The sequence below is a fragment of the Desmodus rotundus genome, chromosome 6, assembly GCF_022682495.2.
Source record: "Desmodus rotundus isolate HL8 chromosome 6, HLdesRot8A.1, whole genome shotgun sequence".
Lineage (NCBI taxonomy): Eukaryota > Metazoa > Chordata > Mammalia > Chiroptera > Phyllostomidae > Desmodus > Desmodus rotundus.
Genome location: NC_071392.1, coordinates 73,472,475 through 73,486,490, shown reverse-complemented (window position 1 = coordinate 73,486,490; position 14,016 = coordinate 73,472,475). Strand labels below are relative to the sequence as shown.

General features: G+C 37.0%; 1 protein-coding gene across 1 annotated transcript in view; it reads left to right on the top strand.

Moving 5' to 3' along the window:
• Positions 1 to 14,016, top strand: part of GRM8 (glutamate metabotropic receptor 8) — a 798,340-nt gene that overhangs the window by 458,464 nt on the left and 325,860 nt on the right. The window contains exon 6 of the mRNA XM_053927225.2: positions 7,530 to 7,730. Within this exon, the coding sequence (XP_053783200.1) occupies positions 7,530 to 7,730 (201 nt within the window). The remainder of the gene's footprint in view (positions 1 to 7,529; positions 7,731 to 14,016) is intronic.

The window sequence follows — 14,016 nt, the reverse complement described above, 5'->3', positions numbered from 1 at the left end:
AAGAGGAAACAATTAACATGCCTTAGAATCCAGAACTTCATGCTGAAGAATTTTACGTCTTGTTCAATCCTCTAATTCTTTCTGAGCGGTAAGCAGTTGCCAAAAAGAAATCGTGAATCGACCAAGGACAAAGTCAGTTGTCTGTGGTGTGAGAACTAGAACACGGGTTTCTGACTTCTCAGGCCATTGGCCTTATGACGGTGCTGCATAAAGTGGCTTAAATTATTGCAATGTTGTAAATAATTAATGACCACATAACTGTTAATGACTACTCTAAATATTTGGACCTTTTATTCTTTCAATAACTCCATACTTGTATAAAGTCTATACGGTGGTAGAGGACGTCATAGATGCCACAGAATATCATAGATCAGTCATTTTGGCAGTGCTGATGCGGTTGGGGAACTGTCATAAACTGAACTTTCCTATTCACCTGATTTTCCAAATTTTGTTAATGGTGCCAATATTCTACCACCTAGTCTCAAGATTCCGTACTCCCGTATTTGTTCATTGCCTACAACCCTTACTCTCAGATTTAATTAAGTGTTCAAATATGTAAATTTGACATCTGAAACATGTTTCCTCTTTTCCACTGTTTCAGCCTATTTCTACTCTTTACATATCCTGCCTCCCAACTTCTGTCTCTACATTCAAGCTACGTTTGCTTCAGTTTACTTTTCTCCTCAATCCCAGAAATAATTTTAAATACCAGTCGTGGCTTTCTGTTTCCAACTGAACAATATTCAGTACTTGAACCCAGCCATTGATATTTGATCTGATGTGGGCTGAAAATAAATCATTAAATATCACTAAGAATCCCGAAACACCAATTCGAAAGAGTCTATGCACCCCTATATGTTCATAGCAATGTTATTTACAACAGCCTAGGTATGAAAACAGCCCAAGTGCCCATCAGTAGATGAGTGGATAAAAAAGCAGTGGTACATTTACACAAAGGAATATTACATGGCCATAAAAAAGAAGGAAACCTTACTTTTTATGACAGCATGGATGGACCTGGAGATTACTATGCTAAGTGAAATAAGCCAGTCAGAGAAAGACAAATGCTGTGTGATCTCACTTATATGTGGAATCTAATAAACAAAATAGAAACAGAGGCATGGATATACAGAAAAGACTGACAGCTGTCAGAGGTGAGAAAGGAGGGGGGGACTGGATGAAAGAAGGTTGAAGGGATTAGTCAAAGAACATATATACGTGACCCATGGACACAGACAACAGTGTGGAGATGGCCAGTGGAAAAAGGGGGGTTGGGTAGGGTGGAGGGGGACACAGGAGGGGAAATGGTGACATCTGCAATGGTGTCAACAATAAAAATAAAAAAGAATAATATCAGTAATTATTGAACATAAATAAATAAATGGATAATCACGGTTCCTGCAGCATTGAGTTGACATGTTATCTGAAGCTGGGAGGCTGAGGGGGTGTCTGGGAAGGAGTGAGGAAAGTTACAGAGTGACCATGTAAGTGAAGTCCTGTGGTTGGAGAGCTCATGTTATATTCAAGGACCTGAAAGTGGAGCACAGGGAGGTGGGGTGGGACCAGCAGAACTGGCTAGAGCAATGGGGGCCCCATCACAGAAGTCCCTTTGCAGAGTTTTCCTAGTTGAGCACTGAGACTCAGCGAGGTTCCTTCAGGATAGTGTCCGAGGCCTTACGAGCTGTGCAGCTGGGCCCTGGTCCCAGGTCTGCCTCACCGGGTAGTCCTCTTTCTCTTATGTCCAGTTGCCTCCATCAGTCAGCTTGTCTCTCTGCCTTACTGCAGGGCTCATGTTGCCCTCCCTCTGCAGCCTGGGAGGCATACACATTTCACTTGGGCATCCTAGTGTTTAGGAGATATTCCGGTATAATCGAACATGCTTATGGTTCTTTCCCACCCTCCCCCTATTTTGTCCTTGAAACCAAATCAGTTTAAATTCAGTATTCGATGACTTATATTTACTTTTTAGTGTGCTGTGCAGTTCTTGGCACGTTTCTCACTTATTTCAAAGTCACCCACCACATATGTGTGAGATATTGGGAAAGATTTGGTCCTATATGCATACAGGTATTTATTCATAGCAGCTTGCAAATTCTCTCCTTCTCTCTTACCAATCTCTGCACAGCAACTGCAGGAAAATTATTTAATTGTTTAAAACAGTAGCTGCGTACTTAAGAAGAAGTCAGGGAGAAGATAAACAAGGAAATATTTTTAAGACACACATTTGGAATGTGCATTATTTCTACTACATGCTAAAGCTATAGTAAAAAAGTCAACCAGTTGAATGTGTGCTTTCCTGGGAATAAAAGGACTAGTAGGACTTTTGATTTTCCCCCACTGATTTGGCCAGCTGTTTATTAGATCATCATTACATTAACATTGGAAGCCTTATCTGCATAATTTCAGGAAAAGGAAAATAGCCCCTATCATTTTAATTTATAAAACTTTAGTGTATCTTAAGAAATGAGAAATTCTTAGAAAACAAAGCTCAGCAACTCTGTGTCAGTCAAAGAATTTACAGTTTATGTCAGGCTCATTTTAGGGACTCGCACTGTTATGTACAGAGCAGTTTGCAAACCTGAGCAGATCGGCCTTTTTAGGAAGAAGAAACAAAAACCAAGGAGATACATGTGCTGTATGAAAGGCCTTAACTGAAATACACGTGTCATTGCTTGGACCAGCAAGTTTACCGTGTGTCCAGGAACGTGAGATATTGCTAGAAGTTTTAGATTTCATTAATGAAAACATAAAACAATCTTGCCATGAAATTTATGAAGCTGACTTCATCCACCACCATACACTTTGCTACATATTGTTAATTTTAAGCTATACACTAAAAACACATTACAACTTTACAGTGTTTTAAATGGATGACTGACATACAGCCTTTGACCATATTTAGCACTTTATAGCAACACATTAACGCTAACTTTAGAAACTATAGCATAATGAAATTTTACAGCCAATTAAGTTGATGAGTCACTGTCAGCTTCCTAAGTTCCTCTTTTAGATGAAAGAGACAAATGGATATAGGAAGTGAGGAGCAAACTAATTCCTATAAAACCTTAAGTATCGTCATGAGATCGAACTGCTAAGGAACAGAAAAAATACATTGTCTAAACAGCCCAAAAAGACACCAAATAATTTCTTTTTAAATTTAGAAATGATAATAGTGTTCAGTCTTTTAATTTGTCACCATGTGTTTACATTGATTTAGAAAAACAGACTGATAGTATCTATTGACTCACGTGACACTAGTCACTAGACAGCCTTCTGACCTTTAAAAGGAAAAAAAAAAATGTGCAAAGTTGAATATCTTCAATCTTCACTCAAACTAATTGAAGTTTATAACTAGTAAGGGAAATAAGAGTTTGGTGAAAATTTAAATAGTTCCCTTTAATAAGATGGTGTGGTATTTGAGAATTAATATAAATCCATTGTATATGAAATTGATTTTTATTTTTTTAGGAAAATACAAGGAAGAGTATATCTAGTAAGTTAGAGCATATCTATTAACATTTATCAGGAAAATGTGGTATATAACTTTATTCCAATTACTGAATGCTCAGAGATATCTTTATAGATTGATAGGGTGGTTATAGTAGCATTATAATAAAATCAGAATATATTAAATTTAGAACATTTTCGGATAAAGTTAAAAAACATAACATATTTATACATGTCTAGCTTTTACAAACATTCCATGGATTGTGGTACATTTCCAAATTTCTTAATTCTTTGAATCAATTTGACTAGGGCATTCTATGCCTGCTGACCACACTCCACACTATTGTGACGGAGGCATGGAAATCCTCTCTCTTCCTTTTAAGCCCATAACCCACCCTCCACGTTATATAAACAAACAATAATGTTCACAGAAGAGATGTGCCTGCGTGTGCATGTGTGTTGAGAATGAATGGATTCTGAGGTTGGAGAAAAAAAAGGATTCAATCTTTGGGAATGGGAAGTTAGTTGATCCATCAAAAAAAAAAAAAAATCACAAAGTCATGTGGAAAAGGGGGAAGCAGAATTCAGGATCACGACAGACTGCAGGGAACAGAGTGCCAACCAACAACATTTATAGAACGTAGCAAGTGATTGAGACCAGAGGAAAATGTTCAGTGATTGCATGAATAAAAATGAATGAAGTATGCACTACATTTGTCTAGAAGAAAACCGCTGGTTTTATCAGAGTGTAAAGAAACAAGTATAAATAACCATTTATTAAAAATATATTTTATTAAGTATGCTATTACAGTTGTCCCATTTCCCCCCTTCACTCCATCATGCCCACACCCTCCCTCCCACATTCCTCCCCTTTAGTTCATGTCCATGGGTCATACATATAAGTTCTTTGGCTTCTACATTTCCTATACTATTCTTACCCTCTCCCTATTTTCTACCTATCATTTATGCTACTTATTCTCTGTACCTTTCCCCCCTCTCTCCCCCTCCCACTCCCCTGTTGACAACCCTCCATGTGATCTCCATTTCTGTGGTTCTGTTCCTGTTCTTGTTGTTTGCTTAGTTTGCCTTTGTTTTTGCTTTAGGTGTGGTTGTTAATAACTGTGAGTTTGCTGTCATTTTTACTGTTCATATTTTTGATCTTCTTTTCTTAGATAAATCCCTTTAACATTTCATATAATAAGGGCTTGGTGATGATGAACTCCTTTAACTTGACCTTATCTGAGAAGCACTTTATCTGCCCTTCCATTCTAAATGAAGCTTTGCTGGATACAGTAATCTTGGATGTAGGTCCTTGCCTTTCATGACTTGGAATGCTTCTTTCCAGCCCCTTCTTGCCTGTAAGGTCTCTCTCTTTTGAGAAATCAGCTGACAGTCTTATGGGCACTTCTTTTAGGTAACTATGTCCTTTTCTCTTGCTGCTTCTAAAATTCTCTCCTTTTGGTTAATCATGGGTAATGTAATTATGATTTGCCTTGGTGTGTTCTTCCTTGGGTCCAGCTTCTTTGGGACTCTCTGAGCTTCCTGGACTTCCTGGAAGTCTATTTCCTTTGCCAGATTGGGGAAGTTCTCCTTCATTGTTTGTTCAAATAAGTTTTCAATTTTTTGCTCTCCCTCTTCTCCTTCTGGTACCCCTATAATTTGGATGTTGGAATGTTTAAAGATGTCCTGGAGTTTCCTCAGCCTCTCCTCAGTTTTTTGAATTCTTGTTTCTTCATTCTTTTCTGGTTGGATGTTTCTTTCTTCCTTCTGGTTCATACCGTTGATTTGAGTTCCAGTTTCCTTCCCATCCCTATTGGTTCCCTGTACATTTTCCTTTGTTTCTCTTAGCATAACCTTCATTTTTTCATCTAATTTGCGACCAAATTCAACCAATTCTGTGAGCATCCTGATTACCAGTGTTTTGAACTGTGCATCTGATCAGTTGGCTATCTCTTCCTTGCTTAGTTGTATTTTTTCTGGAGCTTTGATCTGTTCTTTCATTTGGGCCACTTTTTTTGTCTTGGCATGCCTGTTACATAAAGGGGCGGAGCCTTAGGTGTTCACCAGGGCCGGGTAACGCTGGTCGTTGGGCTGTGACGTTGTACGTGGGGGAGGGGCTGAGAGGGAGCAATGGCACTTGCTCCACTCTCCACCAGATTTCAGCCACTCCCTTGGCTACCCACAATCAAACTAGTCCCCTCTTGTGCTGGTTTCCAAGTGGGTGGGCTTGTGCATGCTCTAGGCCCCTGTGGGTCTCTCCAATGAATTCTCCTGTGAGGCTGGGAGTTTCTCCTGCTGCTGCCTCAACCTCCACGCGTGTTTTCAATCAGAGGTTTGAGGCTTTATTTCCCCGTGCGCTGTAGCCCTGGGTTGCATGATCTGTCACCTGGTCCACCAGCTGCTGCCTCTCCAGCCAGCTGCAGCTTTGCCCACCCTGCTCCACAATCCGCCACCTCACTGGTTCTGCCAGCCGCCACCTTGCCACGAGTCCTCTCTGCCTGGCTGCCCGTCTCTGTTCCTCCTACCGGTCTGGATGAATGTTTCTTCTTTATCTCCTTGGTTGTCAGACTTCCATACAGTTCAATTTTCTGTCTATTCTGGTTGTTTTTTGTTTTTAAATTGTTGTTGTCCTTCTTTTGGTTGTGTGAGGAGGCAGAGTGTGTCTACCTATGCCTCCATCTTGGCCCGAAGTCCTAAATAACCATTTTAATTCAACTATAAATTTAGAGGATATATATATTAATGTGAAGAAAAGAAGGTTTTGCTGGATTTAAAGACTCTTTATTAGAAGTAACTAACTGGCATCCATGGGAAGGAAGGTTTAAAGTTCTTGCTTTTGGTCTCTCCAAGTGTTACAGGATATCTAAGGTTGCAGGGAAGTGGAAGTGATAAAATATCCTTTTGGGACCCTTAGCAAGACCTCAATTTCTTTCTCTAATTTTTTTGTTGAGTGCCAACCATTTTTGTCATCTACATTTTTCTGGGCATTGAGCAAATATTGGGCTTTGAGGCTGAGACCTGGGAATGGTTCCCATATCTGCTCTAATGTGTCCTAAGTGAATTTTGTCTCCATGCATCCCAGTTTCTTCATCTTCAAAATGAGAATGTTGGAGTATAACTTATAATACAGCATCTAATTTTCACATCAAATTTATCTTTCATTTTTAATTCTATGCTTCTATTATATCTAAAATGATAATCCCTAGTACCAATTCTCAGCCCTAAACACAGAAACAGTTATTCTGAATGATACTCATTTTGACAGTTCTACATCTTTTTAATAGAAAATTAAAATAGACAATTTATGGGGATCTAAGGTACAGCATAGTGACTATAGTTACACAGTATTATATACTAGAAATTTACTAAGAGATTAGATCTTAAAAGTTCTTGCCACAAGAAAAAAAAAGGCAACTGTGTGAGGTGATGGGTGTGTTAACTAACTTTATTGTGGTAGTCATTTTACATTATGTGTCATTTCAATGATATGTCAAATCATTATGGTACACCAAAACTTATACAATGTTATGTGTCAATTATATCTTAATGAAGCTGGAAAACATAAAAAATAAAGTTAAATAGAAATATAAGATCAAAAAGAAAAGAAATGATTCCTCTAAAGATAAACAGGAAATATTTTCATTTAACATTTATAAAAAGGGCTCACAGATAGAATACAGTCTAAACAAGAACAGACCTGGTTGGGGGAAAGACCTGACTTTGGGTGACTAATTAAATGATGCCTCTGGAGCTGAGGTCAAGACAAGAACAAGTCTATTCATTTTACTTAAGAGATCAAATCACTACCAAAACAATATGTAGTTACCAGAACATACGATATAATAAAGACTCAATAAGGTGGAAATAAGGATAATGAAACTATATATATTTTATTTACTTTATTTTTGTTGCTAATAAGATAATTTAACACCAGCTTATAAACTTTATTTAGTATAATCGGAAGTAAAATTAAATAGTTTTGTCTCCTTAAATGTAGCTCATATGCAGGAAATCTTAGCCTAATGCCATCTTTCCGTGAAATCTAACAGTGCTGACTGATGGTTTCCCTTTTTATTTGGCAGGGCTGGAGCGAATTGCACGGGACTCATCCTACGAACAGGAAGGGAAGGTTCAGTTTGTAATCGATGCGGTGTATTCCATGGCGCATGCCCTGCACAACATGCACAGAGATCTCTGTCCTGGCTACATTGGCCTTTGTCCACGAATGAGTACCATTGACGGCAAAGAGCTGCTTGGTTATATTCGGGCTGTAAATTTTAATGGTAAGTTATTGCACATTTTTTGTCTCTAAATACTTTAGAAGAGACAAGGTATGTTTCCCCCCCTTTATAGGAAGATACTTAAGCAGAGTGGAAAGCAAAGGATTAGAAAAAGTTCCCATTTTAATCAAGTGTGAGTTTTGCCACCTGCTTTTAAATCCCAAACACTTTTTTTTTTGCTACCATTAATCTGTCCCTGAAAGATGCAGAAGTTAAAAATAAGCCTCCATCAATCAAAATATTTTACTTAAATATCACTGTTTCAGAAATACCTTAAGAGGCTTATTTGGAACCACTGACAACAGGTTAGATTTTTTAAAAATGTTTTACATTTTTATTGGAGAAGGAATTGTGGTGATTTTGTTTTGAAACTGATTTTAAGCTTTTTAAACAGTATGTTGACTTGAGGAAAGTGAATGATTTGGAGTTGCTATGTATTTGCATTCTAAGAGTGCTTTGTGAAGCTTCTGCATCTTCTTTTTCCTTGTACTTCTTTCAATGATTTGGTCAATTTGAAGCAATGAGCTGCATCGTGTAAGATGGAATTACATACAATGCAGTGTAGATGGGATTCGCCTCCTGCAGAAGCAGAATGCTGCTTCTGTGTCACAGGAAACTGATACAGAATGTGATGGATCCATAGTGTTTGGCTGAGAATAGTCAAACTGCCTGTCTGAAGTGATGAAATCATTGAGTGCTGTTCTTTCATGAACGTTGTAATGGTTGCTGGCCGTGACTTTGACAATTATTTTCAAATGAAATGATAGAATGCTCTGAGCTGTCTAATTCTTTGTGTTTGGCTGTAATCCACACAATGGACATGCCTCCCAGCCACGCACAGTGCTGCCCTGTCCATCATAATACACTCCAGTGACCTCAGCTGCCAGCCTTTCTCAGAAAAGCACAAGGTCATCTTCAATTTAGAATTCAAGTGGAAACTTCTTTTGCTTTGTTCATGCAACATGAGACAAAATTTGGTTTATATTCAACACAGAGTATTCTCTTTCTCAGCAGAATTTTTAAAAAAACATTATATAACATTTGTGTTTTTGTTAAAAATATAATAAAAATTTTAAAAAAAGAATATCAGTACTAAGGGGAATTTGAAAATAATTTTCTTGCAATTATCAAATTGAGCAAAAGGAAAGTGGTACAATACAAAGTTATCTATTCTAACCTGAGATTGGGGAATATTTCATTTGTCCAAACTGTTAGGTGGGAAGAAAAATGCAAATGAATGTATTTTCTCAATCACTGAACCTAACCTACAGAAAATAAGAAAATCTTACAAAGAAACACTTGGTTAAAGTATTTTAAAGGTGAATTACAATTTCCCTTTTATCTTAAGGATAGATAAAAACCCAACCCTTCCTTGGTGACTTGAATTACTTTACCACACTGTAATATAATGATGCTATTAAAGACTATTAAAAATGCCTTAATGTCTAATGATTATTAAGACAATTTGTCTCTAGACTCCAATAATTTCTGAGTTCTCCTGTCCACTTTTTATAGTTTTTGCCCTTCTACATTATCAGAATAATGTTGCTGTGTGTGTGTGTGTGTATGTGTATGTTTAGGGCTGATTCCTTCCATAATTTGCTTCTTTTAATTCATTATAGTCAGAGAAGAAATTTTATTAATTCACTCAAGAGATATTTATTGAGCGCATAAATGTGTTCAGCTTTGTGGTAGGTGGTAAAGCTATATTACTGGTAAAAACAGTCAAAACAGACATGGAATTTGAAGTTTCTCGGGGAACCGAGATACGAATCACGTGAGGTATAATGGTATAATCTACAATGAGTGCTGCCTGCAGAGGTGTGCTGGACTCAGAGTTCATGAGAGGGGAAATGTCCCTACTCTGAGGTGTTGGGACAGGTGAAATCTGAAGGAAGTAAGTGTCAGAGATAAGGGTGAAGCAGCAGGCAGGGCCAGATAGATCACGAGAGGTCATATAGATCATTCTCAAGATTTGTTTTTCATCTTGAGAGCAACAGGAACCCCCTGGAGCGTGATAGAACTGTGTCTGATAGAAAAACGAGTCCACTTTAAATGCGAATGATGTGGGGTACATGAATTTTAGTGGATGAACTAAAAAAGGAATCTCTTTGAGCTCCTTTGGAGATTTATTTTGATAATGCCTTGGAACCTGGCCGTGTTCCAGTAGCTGATGACACAGTGTAAGAGACCTGAGCATACAAGCAAATTACTGTGAAATATATAATTCTCTTGATTTTTGGTGATTTTTAGGATGTTCACCAATTTCTTCATTTCATTATTGGCTTCTATATGAGTGTTCACTTATCATTAACACTTTGCCTGTTTATGATAGAAAGACACGTAAAGATGCTCAAATAGAAGTACAACATCAAAACCACTGAAGGAGGGAGAAACTAATCTGGTAGCAAGAATGAAGAATCTCATGAAGTTCTGAGCTTCCTAAGTAGCTAAAATGTAAAGGGACATTCAATGGGATACATATGTTTCTTTATATGGTAGGAGCAAGCCTAACTATTTTTCGGGCGAGGATGAATTTTCTTGTAAATCATTTCTAAAAGAAATATATCATATGGGACTTTGACAACCTAATAAGCAATGCTATTTAACAAAATTTGACAGCAAAAGCAGAAGCCTTCTATTTGGCTCTTGTGCACTTGTACAAAGCTAAGAACATTATGCTTGTAACGAGGAAGGATATTTCATTCAAAGGGTTTTCAAGGAGGGGGAGATAATCTTACTTGATCTAGATTTACAACTCTTTTGAGCTCTGATGATATAAGGATTACCATACTCTATTAAGAATAAATGAAGAGTATCTCCCTTATACTCTGCTTTTCAAATTCTATCTTCAAAAGACTCCTACTCAGACATCTAACATTTCAGTCAGTTAAAATAAGAACTGCTGGTTGAAGGTATGGCCCTTATCTTGGACACTCTACTTCCCCTAGTGCTGTTTGCTGATCCTGGAGCTACCTTGAAAGTCCCAATAGCTGTATACAGCACACATCAAATCCACAGATTCAAACATTCCTGCTCTTGCAGAGTTTTCATAGAAACTGAAAGTAGACACCTGGAATTTGTGTTCTCTGTTGGGAACCTAGCTAACTGCTGTTATATATTGTCAATGGCATGCCAGGTGAGCGGGTTGTGCTGGTGGCAGTCAGTGTTCTTGCCTAGTGAGAAAGCCAACCCACTTCCCAAAGACTGGAATTGCAAGGGGGTTATTAGCCAAACCACAGTTTCCTTAGGACCAGTTTTGAATCTCCTGAAGAGTCAAGAATGTGCTTGACTAGACCCAGAGCTGTTTGCTGTACATAACTACAACAAACTATTGTATACTAAAAGTTTTCTCAGGCTCTTACCAGTTGTCAAGGAATGAGCTTTGTAACACAACCGTCAGTTTCCTCTGCAGCCTGCCAGACCGTCTTTCAGGATCAATGAACTACAAAATGCATTCTCAAGTAATTAAAAAATTGACCCATTGGATGGAATTATTTACTAATGCCTGTTTAAATATTGTATGTGTCTGCCCTAAAGTATAATTTCTGTGTAGAAGAAATTGTTGTTAAACTGGATCTGACATTAATGAGATATCAAGACAAATTGCTTTCTGGGATCCTTTTTCGTTTGAGATAGTAAAAGCATGTCTTTGGTGCGGAGAGAGACACTGTAATAGCAGGAGGTTAGCCGCCAGAGCAGCTGTACGAACCCTTAGTATAAAGGTAAAGGGAACTGTTTAAAACTCAGTCTTGCTGAAATTGTAACTAATGCCTAATTAGGCAATCATTTAAAGATGCTTGGTTTCAAAGGTCATGCTTCTTCCAGTTTATTGCTTGACAACATGAAGATCATATTGGAATTTAGAAAGATGAATGATTAGTATTTCAGGTAAGAATTAATCTATGACAAAACAAGGAAAGGTAAAACACTAAGTCAAATGATTAAACTACAATGCATTGATTGTCATCGCGCATGCAAACAACAATGGTGCTTTGATTGAATTTAATCACTCAAACTGATATTTTGTCAAGAGTGAAAGAATCTGAAGCATCAACACATTCTGAGTCATAGCATGTTGGCATTATTTGTGTGTTTCTTACAATTTTTCTCAACCTTTCATCTCTGTCCAGGGAGACAGAGGGAAACAAAGACCTTTGTTTCAAGATTACTTGTGTTGTAGCCATTGGAACAAAATGCTATTTCTATAAATTTTTAAATCCAATGATTTATCAAAAGAAAAACGTAAAATGAATGAGAGGAGTTCAGATTTTTCGGGAACTTAAGCAACAATGTCAGTTCTTTACTCTGGTCTGACCGTAGGCTATAAAATATTAATGCTATACATCTTGTATGAAATCAAAGATTTTTCTGTTATCATGAGAAGAAAAGAAAAAGTGTTAAATAGAATTGCAGAGATCTCCCCCCACTCCTTTCCTCTAGAGTTGAGCTGAGTCAGGGGCAGTGCCTTGGCGTACTAATCAGGACTGTCTGATTGCAGGTAACGGAAACCAACATTAACTTGCTCAAGCTAAAAGGAAGAATTTATGAGGTTGTGTCAAGAAACCCCAGGGCAGAGTATAAAAGAGTCTAGGAAAACTAGTGGTTATAAGAACCAAAAAACCTGTCAGAAATCCAAACCTCTTTCTGTCTGTCTGTTTTATTTTGTTTTGTTTATGTTGGCTTTTCCCTACTTCTAGATCCAGAGGGTAGGTAGAAGCTGGCCAGCTACAATATTTAAGTCCCACTCCCAGCTTCTTAGAAAGTTGACTCTCATTAGCCAAACTTAGGTTGGATGCCAGACCTCATCGAAATGATTAGTGGCAAGGAGCAAGCAGTCCAAACTTAGCTGTCATGGGGCTTTCCTGGCGGATGAAAGGGACATTTTGGAAGTTTCTCTAAGTGACTTATGGGGAAAGTTATTTAAAAATGAGTAGAAAGGTAGAAACCTGAGAGAGGGGTGATGCTGTGGTCACTGAATCTCACTGCTTCATTAGTTTGGTAAGTTTTTGTTAGGCCAGAGGAGACCTAATTAAGAATCACATAGAATCTGTGAGAATCTGAGAGAGAGGTCAACTGTGGCATTATTTAATGCAAGCCTTCATACTGTGATTGAATGCTCCGACCCCAAGAGGGGTGAAGCAGCTTCTCTCAGCTCAGTAGTGAGGCAGTGGTCTAATCATCCCAATGCTCAATATCTTAGGAAGATATGAACACTCGCCTGATCACTGAGGCTGGTCCAGAGATGGAATTTAACATCAGCTGTTTTTCTTTAGAACCTTATTGATTTCAGGGACTTACTACAAAATTCCCAGTATACAGTTTTCAGAGTCTCTGAATACTGTTGTCTGATTTTGAAGCAATTTTTCTTGCATAAAATATCTTTAAGAAGTAAGTGTGACTTAATATCTTATTAGGAAATATACTACAGACAGACTACTAGGTCAAATAAGGCAGTAATAAATTTCTTATAAGATTCTGTAAAGCCATTTGATTAAAAATATAACCCTCATTTCTGTTACAAGCACAAAAACATAAACAAACCACAAATGGAATAAGTGTTTAACATGATAAAGCACATCTCACAGCCTATAACCAATTATATATTTATAGTTATTCCTATTAAAGAGACGGATTAATCCTGTTACTACTATTATTAATACTCTATAAATTTAACCAGGATGATAAAACGTAAAACAAAAAAACAAATTACTACTAAAAACTAAGTAATATTATTTTCAAATGATTTGATCCCAAGATAATAAACTAAAAAATAGATTAGAAGTACTTATTTTAGGAAGATGATGAAATATATAATTAATAGTAAAACATGAAGAGCTTTTCTACTTACTAGTAAGAAATCATTAACTAATATGTGGTAAATAAAACTCTGTTTTCTTTGTGATCATGGTATCTTCCCTGCCAGGTAAGTATAAAAACTGTTTCCTTTGCAAAAAATATTTAAAATATCTTGGGATAAATTGAACCAAAAATATGAAAGACCTATATAAAGACAACTTTATCAAGAGATATTTCTTTTTCATAGACAGAAAAGTAATAATAGGAAAAATACTAAACTTTTCTGAAAAAACTTGCATTTAGATTTCATATAATTTAGTGTAATTTCAACCAAAATGACGGAGAATTTTCTGGAATTTGAAATAATATTTAAAAATTTAATTGTGAGAATAAATGAGTAAAAGTAACTGAAATGATTTTGAAGAAAAAATTATTCCTATGAAACTTTTAACATTTAAGCATAATGTTAAGTGACAACAATCAATATAGT